The 17,574-nt window shown below is 53.1% G+C and overlaps 2 protein-coding genes across 2 annotated transcripts in view; one reads left to right on the top strand and one right to left on the bottom strand.

Annotated features, from left to right (window-relative positions):
• The window catches only part of KIF7 (kinesin family member 7), a 30,806-nt gene that overhangs the window by 11,287 nt on the left and 1,945 nt on the right, over positions 1–17,574 (top strand). Inside the window, exons 12-19 of the mRNA XM_032836766.1 lie at positions 10,358–10,555; positions 10,831–10,956; positions 11,091–11,267; positions 12,305–12,520; positions 13,216–13,422; positions 14,231–14,429; positions 14,570–14,716; positions 14,881–15,693. Coding sequence (XP_032692657.1) covers positions 10,358–10,555; positions 10,831–10,956; positions 11,091–11,267; positions 12,305–12,520; positions 13,216–13,422; positions 14,231–14,429; positions 14,570–14,716; positions 14,881–15,254 — 1,644 coding nt within the window. The 3' untranslated portion in view covers positions 15,255–15,693. The remainder of the gene's footprint in view (positions 1–10,357; positions 10,556–10,830; positions 10,957–11,090; positions 11,268–12,304; positions 12,521–13,215; positions 13,423–14,230; positions 14,430–14,569; positions 14,717–14,880; positions 15,694–17,574) is intronic.
• TICRR (TOPBP1 interacting checkpoint and replication regulator) overlaps positions 16,492–17,574 on the bottom strand; it is a 42,300-nt gene continuing 41,217 nt past the window's right edge. Inside the window, exons 21-22 of the mRNA XM_032836765.1 lie at positions 17,374–17,499; positions 16,492–16,631 (exon numbers count right to left, since the gene is read on the bottom strand). Of these exons, the coding sequence (XP_032692656.1) occupies positions 16,519–16,631; positions 17,374–17,499 (239 nt within the window). The 3' untranslated portion in view covers positions 16,492–16,518. The remainder of the gene's footprint in view (positions 16,632–17,373; positions 17,500–17,574) is intronic.

Here is a 17,574-nt window from a genome sequence, read left to right as displayed (position 1 = left end):
GGCCACATTGTATTACTGGAAACAATGTCCACCTGGCATTGAGGAGACACAGGTTAGCCCCTTTAGGAAATTGGCCTGGTTGTGCATACCATGCATGTTGGCTGGGAGAGGCAGCACAGTCAGGTGTGTAAAGATGGATGGGGGTGGGATGTACCCAGCCCCCACCTTCTTCCCTCCCTCAATGGTGCATATTCTGTTCCACATATAGTGCATTTCAGCAAGTCCAGCTTGTAGCAGGACAACAGAATCCCCGTGGAGATTGGATAGTTCCCTCTCACCTGGGGGTGTGAAGTCACTCACCCAACCTGATGGGACATCCTGAGGCAGGTTCTGGTAGATGATCCCTTTCCCAGGCATGATGGGGCTTGGTGTTCTCAGCAGCACAGCACCTTGCTCTTCGGGAAGAGTTGGGACCATGGCTGTTTCCCGTGACTTCTGTATCTTTACAGGATTGGGTGCCTTGCTGGGGTCCCCAGTCCGACATATGGGGCAACAGACCCTACTGGTTGATCAGCCAAATGTACGGAAGCCTAGGGCAATACTGTAGTCTACCCAGCCAGACTGGTCTTATCTGTTAATAGTTTAATCTGCGGGGTTTTGGGGTTTTTTTTACAGTAGTTTTAGGTGTACAACACAGCGATTTGACAAGTCTGTGCTTGTGCGGGGCTCACCACAAGTGCAGCTGTCGCCTGTCACCACCCCCACACTGTTCCAGTAGCACTGACTATGTTCCATATGCTGTGCCTTTCATCCCCGTGATTTATTCATTCCCTAGCTGCAAGCTTGGACCCCCCACTCCCCTTCACCCATTCTACCCATTCTCCTTCCTGCTAGCAGCCAGCAGTTTGCTCTCTGTGCTGGTGGGTCTGCTTGTGATGTCTGTTTGTGCTGTTTGTTCATTTGTTCTTTAGATTCTGCATACTGGCAAAGATCGTATAGTATTTGTCTTTTATTTCACTTAGCATAGTACTCTCTGGGTCCATCCATGTGGTTGCAAATGGCAAGATCTCATTCTTTTTTTTAGGGCCGAATGATAGTCATTGTGTATATATACTGCATCTTTATCCATTCATTTATCAGTGGACACTTGGGCTGCTTCCGTATCTTGGCTATTGTAAATAATGCTGCAGTGAGGGGCGCCTGGGTGGCTCAGTCAGTTAAGGACCTGCCTTCGGCTCAGGTCATGATCCCAGGGTCCTGGGATCGAGCTCCGCATCAGGCTGTCTGCTCAGTAAGGAGTCTGCCTCTCCATCTGCCTCTCCCTTCTGCTTGTGCTTTCTCTCGCTCAGTCCCTCAAATAAATAAAATCTTTAAAAAATAATAATAATACTTCAATAAACATAGGGGTGCTTGTATCCTTTCAAATTAGCATTTCCGTTTCCTTTAGGTAAATACTGATGACTGGATCATATGGTATTTCTGTTTTTTTTTTTTTTAATAATGTATGCTACTTTTTATTTTAATTTTTTTTTGAGATTTTATTTATTTATTTGACAGACAGAGATCACAAGTAGGCAGAGAGGCAGGAGGAGAGAGAGAGGGTGAAGCAGGCTCTCTGCAGAGCAGAGAGCCCATATGGGGCTTGATCCCAGGACCCTGAGATCATGACCTGAGCTGAAGGCACAGGCTTAACCCAGGTGCCCCGGTATTTCTGTTTTTAATTTTTGTGGATCCTCTAGACTATCTTCCATAGTGGTTGCCCTGAATTGCATTCCCAGCAGCAGTTCATGAGGTTTCCTTCCCACCCACCACCTTCCACAACACGTGTTACTTCTCATCTTTTTAATTCTAGCCATTCCAACAAGCACGAGGTGATACCTCATTGTGGTTTTGATTTACATTTCCCTGATGAGTGATGTTGAGTGTCTTTACGTATGTGTGTTGGCTGTCTGGAAGTCTTCTTTAGAGGAATGTCTATTCATATCTTGTGCCCATTTTTAATTAGATTATTTGTCTTTTTGGTGTTGAGTTGTATAAGTTCTTCATATATTTTGGATACTAACCCCTCACTGGTTATGTTGTTTGCAAATATCTTCTCCCATTCCATAGGTTACCTTTTGTTCTGCTGATGGTTTCCTTACTGTGCAGAAGCTTTTTATTTTGACATGGCCCCAACTTTATTTCTTCGTTTATTTCCCTTGCCTCAGGGGCCTAGCTGGAAAAAGTTGCTACAGCTGATGTCAGAGAAGTTACTGCCTATGCTCCCTTCTGTGATTTTTATGGTTTCAGGTCTCACATTTAGGTCCTTAACCCATTTTGAGTTTATTTTTGTGTGTGATGTAAGAAAGTGGTCCAGTTTCATTCTTTTTCATGTAGTTGTCCAGTTTTCCCAACACCATTTGTTGAAGAGATTGTCTTTTTCCCGTTGGATAGTCTTGCCTCCTTTGTTAAAAATTAACCCCATAAGTGTGGTTTATTTCTGGGCTTTCTATTCTGTTTTGTTGATCCATGTGTCTTTTTATTTATTTATTTATTTGACAGAGATCACAAGTAGGCAGAGAGGCGGGCAGAGAGAGAGAGAGGAGGAAGCAGGCTCCCCGCCGAGCAGAGAGCCCGATGCGGGACTCGATCCCAGGATCCTGAGATCATGACCTGAGCCGAAGGCAGAGGCTTTAACCCACCCAGGTGCCCCTCCAAATCCATTTTGGAAAGCTTCCAAATCCATTCGAGGAGGCCAGCACTACCCTGATACTAAAACCAGATAAAGACGCTACCAAAAAAGGAACCACAGGCCAGTATCTCTGATGAGCATAGATGCAAAAATCCTCAAAAAAAACACTAGTGAACCGAATCCAACAACACATTAAAAGAAAAATCATTCACCACAGTCAAGTGGGATTTATTCCCGGGATGCAGGGAGGGGTGGTTCAATATCTGCAGATCGATCCATGTGCTACATCACATCAGTACGAGAAAGGATAAAAACCATAGGATCATTTCAACAGATGCAGCAAAAGCACTTGACAGACTACAACGTCCATCCACAATAAAAGCCCTCAACAAAAGTAGGTTCAGAGGGAACAAACCTCAACATAATGAAGGCCACAGATGATAAACCCGCAGCCAACACCACACTCAATGGTGAGAAACTGAGAGCTGTCCCCCTGAGGTCAGGAACAAGGCAGTGGTGTCCACTCTCCCCACTTTTATTCAACACAGTATGGGAAATCTTGCCCCCAGCAATCAGACAACACAAATAAAATGCAGCCAAATTGGTAAGAAAGAAGTAAAACTGTCACTATATGCAGATGACATACTAGATACAGCAAACCCTAAAGACTGCAACCAAAGAAACTGCTAGAACTGATAAATGAATTCAGTAAAGTTGCAGGATACAAAATCAAGGAACAGAAATCTGTTGCAGCTCTTCACACTGATAATAAAGTAGCAGGAAGAGAAATTAAGAAAATAATTCAAAATATCTAGGAATAAACCTAACCAAAGAGGTAAAAGGCTTGTAGTCTGAAAATCATAAAACACTGATGAAAGACACAGAAGATGACACAAATGGAAAGACAGACCATGCTCACAGACTGGATGAGCAAATGTTAAAATGTCTGTTCCAGGGGCACCTGGGTGGCTCAGTGGGTTAAGCCTCTGCCTTCAGCTCAGGTCATGATCTCAGGGTCCTGGGATCGAGCCCCGCATAGGGCTCTCTGCTCAGCGGGGAGCCTGCTTCCCCGCCCCCCCCGCCTGCCTCTCTGCCTACTTGTGATCTCTGTCAAATAAATAAAATTTTTAAATTAAAATCTTTTTAAAAAATGGATTTGGAATAGTTTGAGAGCAATGGGTATTAACACTTCTCTAAATGTTCAGTTAAGGGCGCCTGGGGCTCAGTGGGTTAAAGCCTCTGCCTTCGGCTCAGGTCATGGTCCCAGGGTCCTGGGATCCAGCCCCACATTGGGCTCTCTGCTCAGCGGGGAGCCTGCTTCCCCCTCTCTCTCTGCCTGCCTCTCTGCCTACTTGTGATCTCTGTCTGTCAAATAAATAAATAAAATCTTTAAAAAATTTTTTTTTCAGTTGAGAGGAGCCTGGGTGGCTCAGTCAGTTAAGTGTCTGACTCTTGATTTTGGCTCAGGGCATGATCTTGGGGTCCTGGGATCAGGCCCCGTGTTGGTCTCCCCACTCAGTGGGGAGTCTGCTTGATTCCCTCCCCCTTTGCCCTTCCCCCTGCTTGTGCTTTCTCCCTAAAATAAAATCTTTAAAAATAAAGAAATAAACATTTGGTAGAATTCACCTATGAAGCCATCTGGTCCTGAACTTTTGTTGGTTGGGAGTTTTTTGTTGTTGGTGGTGGTGGTTTTTTGTTTTTTTTTTTTAATTACCAATTTAGTTTCATTGCTGATAATCGGTTTGTTCAAATTTTCTATTCCCAGTTCAGTTTTGGGAGGTTATATTTCTAGGAATTTATCCATTTCTCCTAGGTTGTTTAGTTTGTTGGTGTATCATATTTCATAATATTCTTACAGTCCTTTGTATTTCTGTGCTGTTGGTTGTTATTTCGCTTTCATTTCTAATTTTGTTTGTGTCTTTCCTCTCTCATTTCTTTTTTTTTTTTTTTTTTTGATAGGATCGGCTAAAGATTGATCAATTTCATTGATCTTTTCAAGGAACCAGCTCCTGGTTTCATCGATCTGTTCTATGGTTTCTTTAGTTTCTATATCATTTATTTCTTCTCTGATTGTTCTTGTTTCCTTCCTTCCGCTGGATTTGGGTTTTGTTGTTTTTTTTCTAGCTCCTTTAGGTATAAGGTTAGCTTTTTTTGAGATTCTTCTTGCTTCTTGAGGTCAGCCTGTGTTGCTACAAACTTCCTTCTTAGAACCACTTTTGTTGCATCCCAAAGATTTTGGAGTGCTGTGTTTTCAGTTTCCTTTGTCTCTGTGTATGTTTTGGTTTCCTCTTTGATTTCTCAGTTGACCCCTTCACTGCCTCGTAGCATGTTTAACATCATGTACTTGTGTTCTTTCCAGATTTTTTCTTGTGGTTGATTTCTAGTTTCACAGTGTTGTGATCAGAGAGGGTGCACAGGATATGACTTTGATCTTTTTGAATTTGTTGAGATTTGTTTTGCGTCCCAATATATGCTCTATTCTGGTGAGTGTTCCGTGTGCACTCAAATGTCTATCCTGCTGTTTTAGGATGGAATGTTCTAGATATGTCTGTAAGATCCATCCTGGTCCATTGTGTCATTCAGAGCCACTGTCTCCTTGTTGATTTTTCTGTTTGGATGATCTGTCCATGGATGTAAATGGCCTGGTAAAGTCTCCTACTATTGTATTAGTATCGATTGCATAAATATTTACAGTTCTATCTTCTATCTTATCTATCTCCAATTCTTGTTGGGTTGTCCCCTTAACGACTGTATAGTGTCCTCTCTTGTTACGGGCTTTGTTCAAAATTCCATTTTGCCCCTTGTCAGTGCTGCTACCCGGGCTGTCTTCACAGCCATTTGCATGATGAAGGTCTCCATCCCCTCACTTTCCATCTGCAGGTGACTTTCAGTCTGAAACGTGTCGCTTGTAGGCAGCACATAGATCAGTCTTATTGTTTTATCCATCCTGTCACCCTGTGTGTTTTGATTGGAGCATTTAGTCCATTTACATTCCAAGTAATTACTGATAGGTATGTACTTATTGCCATTTTGTTACTTATCTCATGGTGTTTTTGATAGTTCCTCTTGGTTCCTTTATTCTCTTTCTCTCCTCGCACGGTTTGCTGGCTTTCTTTAATGATATACTTGGATTCCTTCCTCTTTATTTTTTGTGTATCTGTTACTGGTTTTTGATTTGCGGTTACCAATACATTTGTGTTTTATATTCTCTGTACGTAGCATTCTATCTTCAGTTGAGGGCGGGTTGAGTTTGAACCCATTCTTTCCTCCCCTGCCCTCCACATTTTAGGTATATGGTGTCATACTTGACATCCTCTGAAGAGTCTCTTCATTGATTTTTACAAATAAACTTATTTTTACTGCTTTTGTGCTTGCTACTTTTTTTACTCTTACTTAACGGTCTTTCCACTCAGAGCCACATTTAACATTTCTTGCAAGGCTGGTTTAGTGGTCATGAGCTCCTTTAGCTTTTGTTTGGGAAATTCATTATTACTCCTATTTTAGAAGGCCACTTTCTTCTGACCTGCAAAGTTTCTGCTGAAAAATCCGTTGTACGTAACTGTTTTCTCTTCACTGCTTTTATTTTTTTTTTAATTTTATTTATTTTTTTAAAGATTTTATTTGAGAGAGAGCGAGCAAGAGTGAGAGAGAACATGAGTTGGGGGAGAGGCAGAGGAAGAGGGAGAAGCTGGCTCTCCGCTGAGCAGGGAACCAGATGTGGGGCTTGATCCTGGGACTCAGGGACCACGACCTGAGCCGAAGGTGGATGCTTAACTGACTGAGCCATCCAGGTGCCCCTCTTAACTTTTTAAAATTCTCTCTTTATCACTATTTTTTTGCCGTTTTAATTACTAAATATCTTAGTTTGGGCCTCCTTGGGTTAATTTTGTTGGGGGAGTTTCTGTACCTCCTGGATCTGGATCTGTTTCCTTCCCCAGATGATGGAAGTTTTCAGCTATTATTTCTTGAAATAAATGTTCTGCCCTCTTTTCTTCCTCTTCTTCTGGATCCTTATAACGCAAATGTTACTACACTGGAGGGAGTCACTGAGTTCCCTAAGTCTCTTCTCATTTTGCATATTTTTTTCCCTCTCACCTGCTTGCCTTGATTACTTTCCATTTCTGTCCTCCATTCTTCTGCTTTTTCTTGTCTACTTATTCTCTCTAGTGTCTTTTCCATTTCATTTATTCTATTCTCTGACTGGTTCTTCTTTAATCTCTTTGTCGAGGGTCTCACTGATGTCTGTCAGTCTTTTCTCAAGTCCAGAGAGTACCTTTATTATTTAAATTCTTTATTATTTAAATTTATTATGTATATTATGTATATTATATGTATATATACTATATTAATAAGTTATTAATTTGTTATTTATTATTTAAATTTAAATCTTTATTATTTAAATTCTCTATCAGGCATGTTACTTATCTCTGTTTCACTTTGGTCTTTTGCTGATTTTTGTCCTGTTCTTACATTTGGGACATATTCCTCTGTCTCCTCATTTTGTCTAACTCTGTGTCTGTTTCTGTGTGTTCAGAAAGCTAGCTACAGCTCCTGCTCTTGAAATCAGTGCCCTTATGGTGAAGAGGTCCCATTGTGCCTGCAGTGTAGTGTCCCCTGTCGCCCAGAACCTGACCAGATGTCTGCCCCCAGCCCAACCACTGATGGGACTGCAGTCTGGTGTGTGTGGTCACAGGTCCCTCTCCTTGGTGGCAAGAGTCACTTTGGAGTGGTGCTGCCTCCTGTCGGGGCTGTTTGCACACTGCCACGCTTGTGGCCCAGGTTTGGATGGGCTCCTCCAAGAGCGGATTAAAGGGGGCAGAGATGCGACCTGCACAGGGACAGGGCATCCAGTTTTAGCAAGGTTTGCAGACTGGTCCTCTGGTGACTGGGAACCTGCCACCATGCCTGGGACCAACTGCGGGGCTGGAGAAGGTGGATCTGTAAAGCATGGGGCACAGAGTGTTTGTAAGGTTTGCGGCCTTCTTCTGGGGGAGGATTCCTGTCTTGCTGGGACTCCGGCAGGCCTGGCTGCAGGGCCCAGATCCACTTGAGCATGGTGGGATGGGATGGGGCTCAGTGTGCATAAGTTGAGTAGTAAATGTTGGTGCTGCCTGGTTCCTGCAGATGGCCGAGCACTGATGCTGGGGGCAGAAGAGTGGGAGGGTGCCTTCCAGCTCCTCTGTTCCTGGAGGAGTCTCGCAGTGACCTCTGTCCCTCCAGAACACCTCTGAGATTAGTGAATTACTCTCCCTCCCGTATGCACCAGGCATTTTTTCAAACCTCTGCTTCTGTGCGGTATCTCCTTGGCTCATGTGTTGTACTGTCTCTGTAAGGGCAGGGACTTGACTTCCTGCCGCCCTCGGGGCTCTCCCCTGAGCTGAGCCTGCTGAATTTTATAGTTCCAGGCTTGAAATATGCTAGTTGCTAGTTGTAACAACTCTGAAAATTTGGCCTCTCTGGTTTTCAAAGCCAAATGCTATGGTGGTTGTCTCCCATGGTGGCTCCCTGGTGTAAGGGTTTCCCTCCCTTCTTTACTTCCTTGGCATCTGTCCCTCCCATGGACAGTCCTGTGGTCCACTTAGCTCCCCACACCTCTGCCCCTCCCTTTTTGATGCATTTTGTTGTGGAGTTTGATCTGCCATCCTTGGGTCATTTTCTGGGTCTTTTAGACCAATGTGAATGTTACGTAGTTGTACCCTAGGATGAAGCGAGCCTAAGGTCCTGCCCCTCGCCAGTCTTCCCACACCTCTCCTGCAACTTCCTGTATCCATTTGGCTTTCATTGCGGCCATCTAGCCGAGAATCACTGTCCGCACACCCACACTCGTACCCTTCATCTTCCAGAAGCTCTGGACGGGACTTGGGGCAAGGAAACTGACAGCAGTTTGCAGAAGGTCTCCCCCACTTTTTTCTTTAGTCTCTGTGGGCAGGGCTTTGGAAGATACAAATTTAAGGGGCAGAGAAAGCATGCAAGTTTTCTTCTAGGAGTTTTGGGGTGATTGCTCTTTAAATTTTTGCCTTTGTGGGGGAGCCTTGGTGGCTCAGTGAAGCGTCTGTCTTCTGCTCAGAGTCCTGGGATCGAGTCCCACATCGGGCACCTTGCTCAACCAGGAGTCTGCTGCCCTGCCTGCTGCTCCCCCTGCTTCTGTGCTCGCTCGCACTCTCTCTCTCTCAAAATCTTAAAAAAAATAAATAAATTTTTCCTTTGTGCCGGGGCATGGGCCACATTGTCCGTTTCCTCCTCAATTACCACAACATTCTCCTCTTCATTCAGATCACCTCCTTAGAGAGTCCTTCTCTTAGCATCTGAACCAGGCTTTGTCACAAGCCCAGATGTCAACCGGAGGTGTCTTGTGCCCTCGTCCTCATAACTTGCTTATTATTCTGCTCTCCCACTTTGTCCACCAGCTCAGAAAGCAGCAGACTGGGGGACATTCCCGCGTCCGTCTCTAATCTCAGCTCTTCTAACTCTAACTCAGGCCAAGGCCTCTGGCTGGGCCTCAGTAGCCACATGAACTGCCCACAGTCAAGGCCAACCCACTGCACAGCCTTGCCTTCTGCTTCTTTGCCCCAGCCCACAATCCCCTAAATCAGCCAGCATCTTCAGGGTGTCCCTGTCCTCCCGCGGCCGTCCACGAGTGTCTGACATAGGAGCCGCCCCTCCCCGCCATACACACACAGCTCTGTGACCAGCTCAGGGTCTCCCCTGATGCCTTTTTCCCCAAGGTCCATTCCTTCAGTGGTAATCTCCTTGGGAGCTTCCCAGATATAACCTTAAATCGGTCCCCGCATCTGGAGGGCAGGGAGAGACCAAAAAGGCAGCCACTCCAGGTTGGAAGGTGGCAGGTTTGATAAGCAAAGGGAATTTATTGACAAAGCTTGTCTTGGACGGATCCCCATGCCCACCTGCTACATCTTGAAAGTTTATCAAGAGGCCTTCACCGGGTTCCATCTTAGGAACGGTGCAGCGTTCCCAGCTTCTCGTCACTGTCTCAAGGCCATGTCTTTGGAGCCCCCTGTGAGGCAGGCAGAACCCACATTCCAAGGACAAGGGAGGGTGTGAGGCGCCTCTGATCACCCAGGTCCAGCCCATGGGTCAACCAGTGATCACGTCTTTCGATGATCTTCCCTAGCACTTTTGGTCACAGTGGATGTGACCCACTGTCCGTTTATCTGTCCGTCAATTTGTCTTTCTCTTGCCTTTTTTTGATGCTGTATTATCTCTTCATCCTGTTTTTTACCCTTCTGTGATCCATCCATCTGTCCACCCACCCTTCCATCCGTCCATCTGTCCAGCTGGCTATCACTCTTTCCTTCCTTTTCTCAGTTCTGGTGTCCGGTAGACACTTAGTAGAATGATCGGGAGTGCGGGCTCTGGGACCCGACTGCTTGGGTTTGAATCCCACCTCTGCCGTTTACTAGCTGCGTGTCCTTGCTCAGGTTTCCTGACCTGTTGGTGCCTCAGTTTCCTAAGCTGTAAAGTAGGCATAATGGTAATCCCGCTTTTCCAGAGGCAGGTCAGGATTGCTTGATGCAGAATACTTGCTGGGTGCCTGGTCCCTAGTTACCGTCAGGCTGCCCCCATCGCCAGTCTGATGTCCTGGGTCCATGACTCCCCACCCCCCGGGAGTGTGTCCCCCTCTGTCCTCCCTTCTATCGCTTCCCCAGCCTTGGGTCCTGCCCATCTCGGTGGAGTGTCTGGCAGGGGTGGGCGGGCGGCGGCCCAGCGGAGGCTGTGTCGGTCCAGGTGCTGAAGGAGAGGAAGCAGGCGACGGAGCGGCTGGCGTCGCTGTCGGCGCAGCGCGAGAAGCGGCTGCAGGAGCTCGAGCGGCACGTGCAGCTCATGCGGCAACAGCAGGGGCAGCTGCAGCGGCGGCTGCGCGAGGAGACGGAGCAGAAGCGGCGCCTGGAGACCGAGATGAACAAGCGGCAACACCGCGTCCAGGTCGGGCTCCCGGCGGGGGCAGGAGGCTACGTCTGGGGGAGGCCCCCCTCCACCTGGAGCTGTGTGACCTCCCGAGCGGGTTGCTTGGCCTCGCTGAGTGTGTCCTCCGGCAGAGGGGAGGGCAGAGGCGGGCTGTGCGTGGAGTGGGGCCCCGTGAGATGTGGGGTGGCGAGCCCGTCCCTACAGGGGCTTTGGGGAGCCCAGGCAGCTCTTGGAGAGACCCGGCGCGCCCCCCACTGCCCCGCCGCTGAGCCGCTTGCCTGGTGCGTCCCCAGGAGCTGGAGCGGAGGCACGAGCAGCAGCAGAAGATCCTGAAGATTAAGACGGAAGAGATCGCGGCCTTCCAGCGGAAGCGGCGCAGTGGCAGCAACGGCTCCGTGGTCAGCCTGGAGCAGCAGCAGGTTGGGGGGGGGGGGGGCGCCGCGCCCATGGCGGGGAGTGGGGGGGCCGTTCTCCCCACTCTGACCCTGGGCAGCTGCCCACCAGCCGCGTTCCAGAGCTGAGTTTCCCTCCCTGGCACCCCACCCTCCCCCAGAAGATCGAGGAGCAGAAGAGGTGGCTGGATCAGGAGATGGAGAAGGTCCTGCAGCAGCGGCGGGCCCTGGAGGAGCTGGGGGAGGAGCTCCACAAGCGGGAGGCCATCCTGGCCAAGAAGGAGGCCCTGATGCAGGAGAAGACGGGGCTGGAGAGCAAACGCCTGCGGTCCAGCCAGGTGAGATCCCACCAGGTGAGGTCCGGCCAGGTGAGGTCCTCCCAGGAGAGACCTGGCAGCTGGGTTTCTGCTAGGTGAGGTTCTGCCAGGTGAGATTCCAATAAGTGGTTCCTTCCAGTTGCGGTCCCTCTGCCAGCGGACAATAACCCCGCCAGGTGAGGTCTAGACAGGTGAGCTGCTTCTGGGTGGCGTCCCTGCCAGGTCAGTCCCAGCCATGTGATGCTTTGTCCTACGAGACTACAGCCTGCGGGCCCCTGCGGCCTCGGGGGCATTAGGGTGTTTACGCTGCAGGCTCTGATGTGCGGGTAGAAGACGCTGGTCGGGGCTATGCGGGCAGAACGGGGACTGGCAGGTGGAGAAACGGGGGATGGCCGAGAACCAGCCCTCCCTGGCGCCGGAGGCGGAGAGACCTGGGCACGTGGCCCAGCCTGCCTCTCTCCACCCCATGTCATGGCTTCCTCCTAAATAAGACCTTCTGAGCCAGTTTCCACCTCAAGTCGAGCAGAGTCGAGCGGAAGCCCCATGTTGCCACGCAGATGGCGAGGGGGTGTGTCAAACACAGAAGCAGAGCCTGGGCCAGGAGCCAGTGCTCCGGCGAGGTCCCCGTAGGGCTCCCGACCCATTGTTGCTGTCACAGAGCACTCGGGAGGCCAGGAGCTCCAGGGCACCGCCGGATCGTCCAGAACTTCCCTGTGCTCGCAGAGTCCTCTCTTCCTCCCGCACCGGGCCCCTGGAAGGGCCTGCTTTCTTTTGGTCCGTGCCGTCCTCTTTTTTCCAGTATCTTTTCCCGTGCTTGTCTGTGTCCTGGGCCATCCCTGGGGGCCAGCCCCTCCTCTGAGGCCCCACTCCCTGAGCCCCGCAGGATGGAGAGCCAGGCCTGCCCACTGAGCAGTGTTCCTGGCTGGCAGGCCTCTTGAGGGAAGCGCCAGCAGCCTCCTTTGCCTCCCTGGGTGGGGCTGGGCCACTTGTGTCCACCCGCTCCCGGGTGGGTGGCCGGGGCCCGCTCCCTCCCTGACCCCTGGCGGTGCCGCCCCCAGGCCCTCAGCGAGGACATCGTGCGCGTGTCCAGCCGGCTGGAGCACCTGGAGAAGGAGCTATCGGAGAAGAGCGGGCAGCTGCGGCAGGGCAGCGCCCAGAGCCAGCAGCGCCTGCGCGGGGAGATCGACGCCCTGCGCCAGGAGAAGGACTCGCTGCTGAAGCAGCGCCTGGACATCGACGGCAAGCTGAGGCGGGGCAGCCTGCTGTCGCCCGAGGTAAGCCCCACAGCTGGGCTTCACTGGTCCCTCATCCGTCCGTGCTCCGCGGCCCGGCCGGTGCTTCGGGCCCTGCTGCTCCCCAGATGTGCTTTTCCCGCCAGTGAGACCCAGAGGGGTGTGGCGGCCGGGGGGATGCTGGCCTGGCCCTGCTGCCAGCTCTGTCCCCCGGGGCTGGGACACACGGGCCGGGGCCTCGAGGTTCCTGCCCAGGGGGACCCCGGGTGCTCCCCGCGTCCTATGCAGTGTCTGCCGCGTGTCTCGTGGCTGGGCTCCCCGGGTGGGAAGGAGTGTCAGCAGCACAGCCCCGCACCACGCGGCCAGTCCCTGAGCAGCAGGGAGAGCCTTGCTCAGCCCCGCAGACCCGCTGGTGCCTCCGCGGCAGTCCCGCCTCGCCTGCCCTTCCGTGTAGAGTGTTCTCGGCTTCCTGGTGTAGATGGCGGGAGAGGCAGGCAGTCTGCTGCGGAAAGCGGCTTCTCAGAGTCCTGGCGGCCCCCCAGGGTCGAGGCTGGAAACTGCCTGTCCCTGCCATATGGGGCGGGGACTCTTCCTGACGTGCTGACTGCCTGCTCAGGACGAGGGGTCATGCTGTCTCCCCTGTGGCCGGGAGCCGGCACTGTCGGCCCAGGTCTGTCACTTGGGGAGTGGGCGCGAGAAGCCAGGCCTCCCCCTGCACACGGGCCTGTGTCCCACAGGAGGAGCGGACGCTGTTCCAGCTGGACGAGGCCATCGAGGCCCTGGACGCGGCCATCGAGTACAAGAACGAGGCCATCACGTGCCGCCAGCGGGTGCTGCGGGCTTCGGCCTCCTTGCTGTCCCAGTGTGAGATGAACCTCATGGCCAAGCTCAGCTACCTCTCGTCCTCAGAGACCAGAGCCCTGCTCTGCAAGTATTTTGACAAGGTGGGTCACTGGCTCCCAGGCCTCCTGTCGCCGCCTTCTGGTGCTTGCTTGGAGGGGGGCGGCAGGGGCGTCTGATGGCAGCTGCAGAGAAGGCCCTGCTTCCTCCCAAGTGCGGGGACAGAATCAGGGCTAACTGGTCTCCAGGACTGCCTCAGACTCTCCTTCCTAAAACCTTTCTTAGTGAAAGTAAGACCCAGTCCTCTCCTCACTTTGCCCGGTCCATTGGTCCCTTCAGTGTACCCACTGGATCAGTGGTTCTCGGCAGGGAGGGTTTTGCCCCCAGGGGACATCTGGCCATGTCTGGAGAGGCTTCCAGTCACCACTGCAGTGGGGGGTGGGGGTCGAGGGATGCCGCCGACTCCCCTACAACCTACCAGAGAGACACCTACAACCGCGCATTTTCTGCCTACCATGCCAGTAGTGCCAGGGTTGAGAAATCCTGGCCACAGGGAGATCCCACCACTCGAGGCTCTGCCTGCGTGCTTAGGAGCATGTGACAAGGGAGGAAGGAGGTTGAGGCAGGGACAGAAAAGAATCTGGTTAAAAAAATCTGGTTAAAAAAAGCGCGGACTCTTTTTTTGTCATTGGGCCATCACTGCCTAGAAGACTGTCCAGGTGTCCGAGGCCCTGTCTTGGCTCAGCAGGACCCCCTGGCGGTTTCCTGGTGACCTTCACCGTGGGGCGGCGGTGGTGGCGAGTTGGCCGAATCCCCCCGTCGCGTCTCCCCCCATCCCTCCCCCACCGCGGGCACCATCTGGGGAAGGGAGCCGCCAGGGCCAGGGGCCAAGCGTGTCTGGGTTTGGGACAGGTCGTGACGCTCCGGGAAGAGCAACACCAGCAGCAGATTGCTTTCTCCGAGCTGGAGATGCAGCTGGAGGAGCAGCAGAGGCTGGTGTACTGGCTGGAGGTGGCGCTGGAGCGGCAGCGCCTGGAGATGGACCGCCAGCTGACCCTGCAGCAGAAGGAGCACGAACAGAGTGTGCAGCTGCTGCTGCAGCAGAGCCGAGGTGAGCGCCCGCCGGCCCCGCCCCCCGCCTCCGGCCTGCCCCGCCCCCCGCCGGCCCCACCCCCGCCGGCCCCGCCCACCCCGCCCGCCCCGCCCACCCCGCGGCCCCTCACCCCTCGGCTTTGGGTGTGTCCCCTGCAGATCACCTCGGGGAGGGGCTAGCGGACAGCAAGAGGCACTACGAGAGCCGGATTCAAGCCCTGGAGAAGGAGCTGGGCCGCCACATGTGGATGAACCAGGAACTGAAGCAGAAACTCGGTAGCTGGAGCGCCGCCGGCCCGAGCAGGGGTAATTCTCCCCCGAACCAGCGAGCGGCCCCCGTTTCCCCGCTTTTTGCCGTGCGGGGCTGAGACCTGCGGGGAGCTGGGAAGCCGCGCTGACCTCAGGTTTTCAGGGGCGGGTCACACGTCGCTCACGGCCTCCGGCTCTGACAACAGCGCCCTCACTCCTAGTGCCAGGTGCGGAGAAGAGGACGCTGTGCCTGGAGAGCAGACCGCCCCCCGCGACCGAAGAGGAGCTCCCCGCCGCGCCCGAGCTGCTCCGGCCACAGCCCCTCCCCGACGGTGCCCCCCGCGCCCGGGAAGAGGTGCGGGACTTGGTCCGGGCCCCGCTCCCGCTGACGTGGAAACGGTCGAGCCTGTGCGGTGAGGAGCAGGGATTGATGGAAGAGGCGCGGCCGCGGGAGGCCCCCGAGCCTCTGGCAGGGCGGGTGCACCCCGGCACGGAGGTGGCTTTGCCCTGGAACTTTGGGGCCCTGGCCAAAGCCCGGCGGGATCTGCGCAGAGCCAGCCCGGGAATGATTGACGTCAGGAAAAACCCCCTGTAGGCTCGTGGGCAGAGCCCGCCTTGGGTGGGGGGACAACCCTCTGAGCCCCCTGCGCAGTCCCGCTGCTGGCCTCTGCTTCTGGGAAGGACAGTCTTGATTTCCCACCGCAGATCCAGGTCCTATCTTGACCCAATTGGAGTCTACAAATTCCGACTACAGCCCAAATGAATGGGACTCAATTTTTTAAATATGGAGACTCATGCCCCCTTTTTCCTTTGAGCTATGGTACCATATTGCCATCTTTTGGCTTGAGAGTTTGCAAAAGGCACTTGTGGCCTCAAGCCTGCATCTGTGTGCCTGTCGCTCTGGGGTTCAGCCAGCGCCAGACCCAGAACCGTCAGTGGCATCGGGGTAGGGTTTTAAATGGTCTTAGGTTTATGGTGGGAATGGGGAAGCTTTGCCTATTTTTAAAGTTTTGTAAAACCATTTTATAATAAATGTCTCTGAAAGAAATAGAAGTTTGACTTAGTTTCACCTAAAGACAAGAGAATTTGAGGACATGACAGGCTTGAAAGCACGTCAGACCCCTGAGCCAGAGCCAAGTGAGAGCTGCCCCCCGCCCGCCCCCCCTCTCCCCAGCAGGGAGAGGACCGGGCTGTGGCAGGCCTGGGTTCCAGGGCTGACTGGGAGACGAGACACGGCATCAGCCACCACTGGAGCTCTGCCAGGGTAAGTCAAGCTGAGGTCTCGAGGTTTAAACAAAAAGGCACTGAATGCTGCATAGCTGGAGAGGGTTTTATTAGGACGTGAGGAAGTTAAGAAATTCATTCTGCTGTCGGGCACAGCCTTCAGCTTTGGGAGGGACCCATAAGGAGCCCTTTCTCCCACTTCCCAAGTGAGGGGGTGGTTGTTGGACTGGCTTTGGTCTCCCGGAGGTGGGGACTGGAAGGGGAGCCTGCTCTAAGAGTCCTTGTCTGCCTCCCCTAGCAAGGGGCAGGGCTGGGCGGCAGGCCTCCCGGGAGGGACTCTTGTGGGAATCACAGAGACCTGAGACCAGGCCCTGGTATCTGCAGGCTCCTGGGGACGGGGCTGACTTCATCTTTTGAGCCTCTGTTCAGAGTGCCCCGCTTCTTCCTGTTTCTGTGCAGCCAGCCCAGGGTGACGTGGGACAGAGTAGTCAGGCCCTGGCTCAGATGAACTGAGTTTCTGGGGTAAGAATTCCTCAAACGGCCACAGCAAACTGCTCTCCAAGCACTTGTCTGTCCTGGGGAGGTGGTGGCTCTGGCCAAGCTCATATTAAGTCCCCCACCCAGTTCCATCCTAACTAGCTTATCAGCTTCTTCCGTGTGTAAGTTCTGCTGATGGGGCGTCTCCTGGAGAACGCTCGGCTGAAAGGAGAGTCCTCGGCCGTTGGGGGGAGGACCTCTATGTCCTCATCTAGAACAAGACAGAGAGGGCATGCAGGACGTGAGCATGGAACAGAAAAGGGGCTTGAACAGGAGGGAGTCCACATGCAGAGGATGTCCCCCCAGCCCGCCTGTGGCTCACGTGCTGAGGAAGGGCAACCTGCGCTTTCTACTGGGCTCTGTGCCCTCATAGCACGGGGCCGGTGGCGGTTAGTGACTGAGAAAGCACGGTACCGTGGTCTGAATTCCTTCAGCGGGGTGTACATTTAAATTCTGGTCTTGGGGATTGTGGCCTCCTGTGTTCCTCTACAGTTCTAGATGTTTCTAACCTGGTAGTGCACTGAGCATCTGCAAGCCAGTCCCTTCCCAGGTGGGTCGAGGAAAGGGAATCCTCGTGTCCGGAGGCTGAGCACAACAGCCGGTCTCTAATCCTAATGTAAGCACAGAGGTGTGAGCCCCACGCCCCCGTGGGGGGGCGGGGCGCAGACTGCCAGCGTGCCACCTGTGCTGCCCGACGCACGCTCCTCAGGTGCCCGTGACTACACTGCACAGGGGTCACTGCTTCCAGAAGCTGTTCCACGACATACTGGAGTTCCAGCGGTGGAGTTTCTCTGGGACGAGCACAGGACCCCACAGGGACAAAGTCCTCTGTCCCAGCTCGGGCACTCCTTCCGACTCCTCCACCATCCTACTGTCTGGCAACCCTGAGCTACCTCCGGGGAGTCACCCGAAGGACTCACGTACGTCTCCAGGACCCTCGCTTAACGAGTTACCTCTGGCCTCGTGACACTGCGAGGAAGGCGTCCTCCCTTGGAACAGCAGCGGAGAGTGGGTGAGAGCCTGCAGGCCGCTGGCTGAGAGGCAGCTGCGCAGCGCCCAGCCGGGCGGGGGCGTGGAAGCTATGGGAGGGGACAGGGTGAGCACGCCCCGTGGCGCCCCCAGACAAGGGAGCCTCCCGATGCCTCTGTGCCCAG

The sequence above is a fragment of the Lontra canadensis genome, unplaced genomic scaffold, assembly GCF_010015895.1.
Source record: "Lontra canadensis isolate GAN:19392208 unplaced genomic scaffold, GSC_riverotter_1.0 scaffold94, whole genome shotgun sequence".
Lineage (NCBI taxonomy): Eukaryota > Metazoa > Chordata > Mammalia > Carnivora > Mustelidae > Lontra > Lontra canadensis.
Note: the sequence above shows the minus strand (reverse complement) of the source record. Positions and strands in the feature narration are given on the sequence as shown.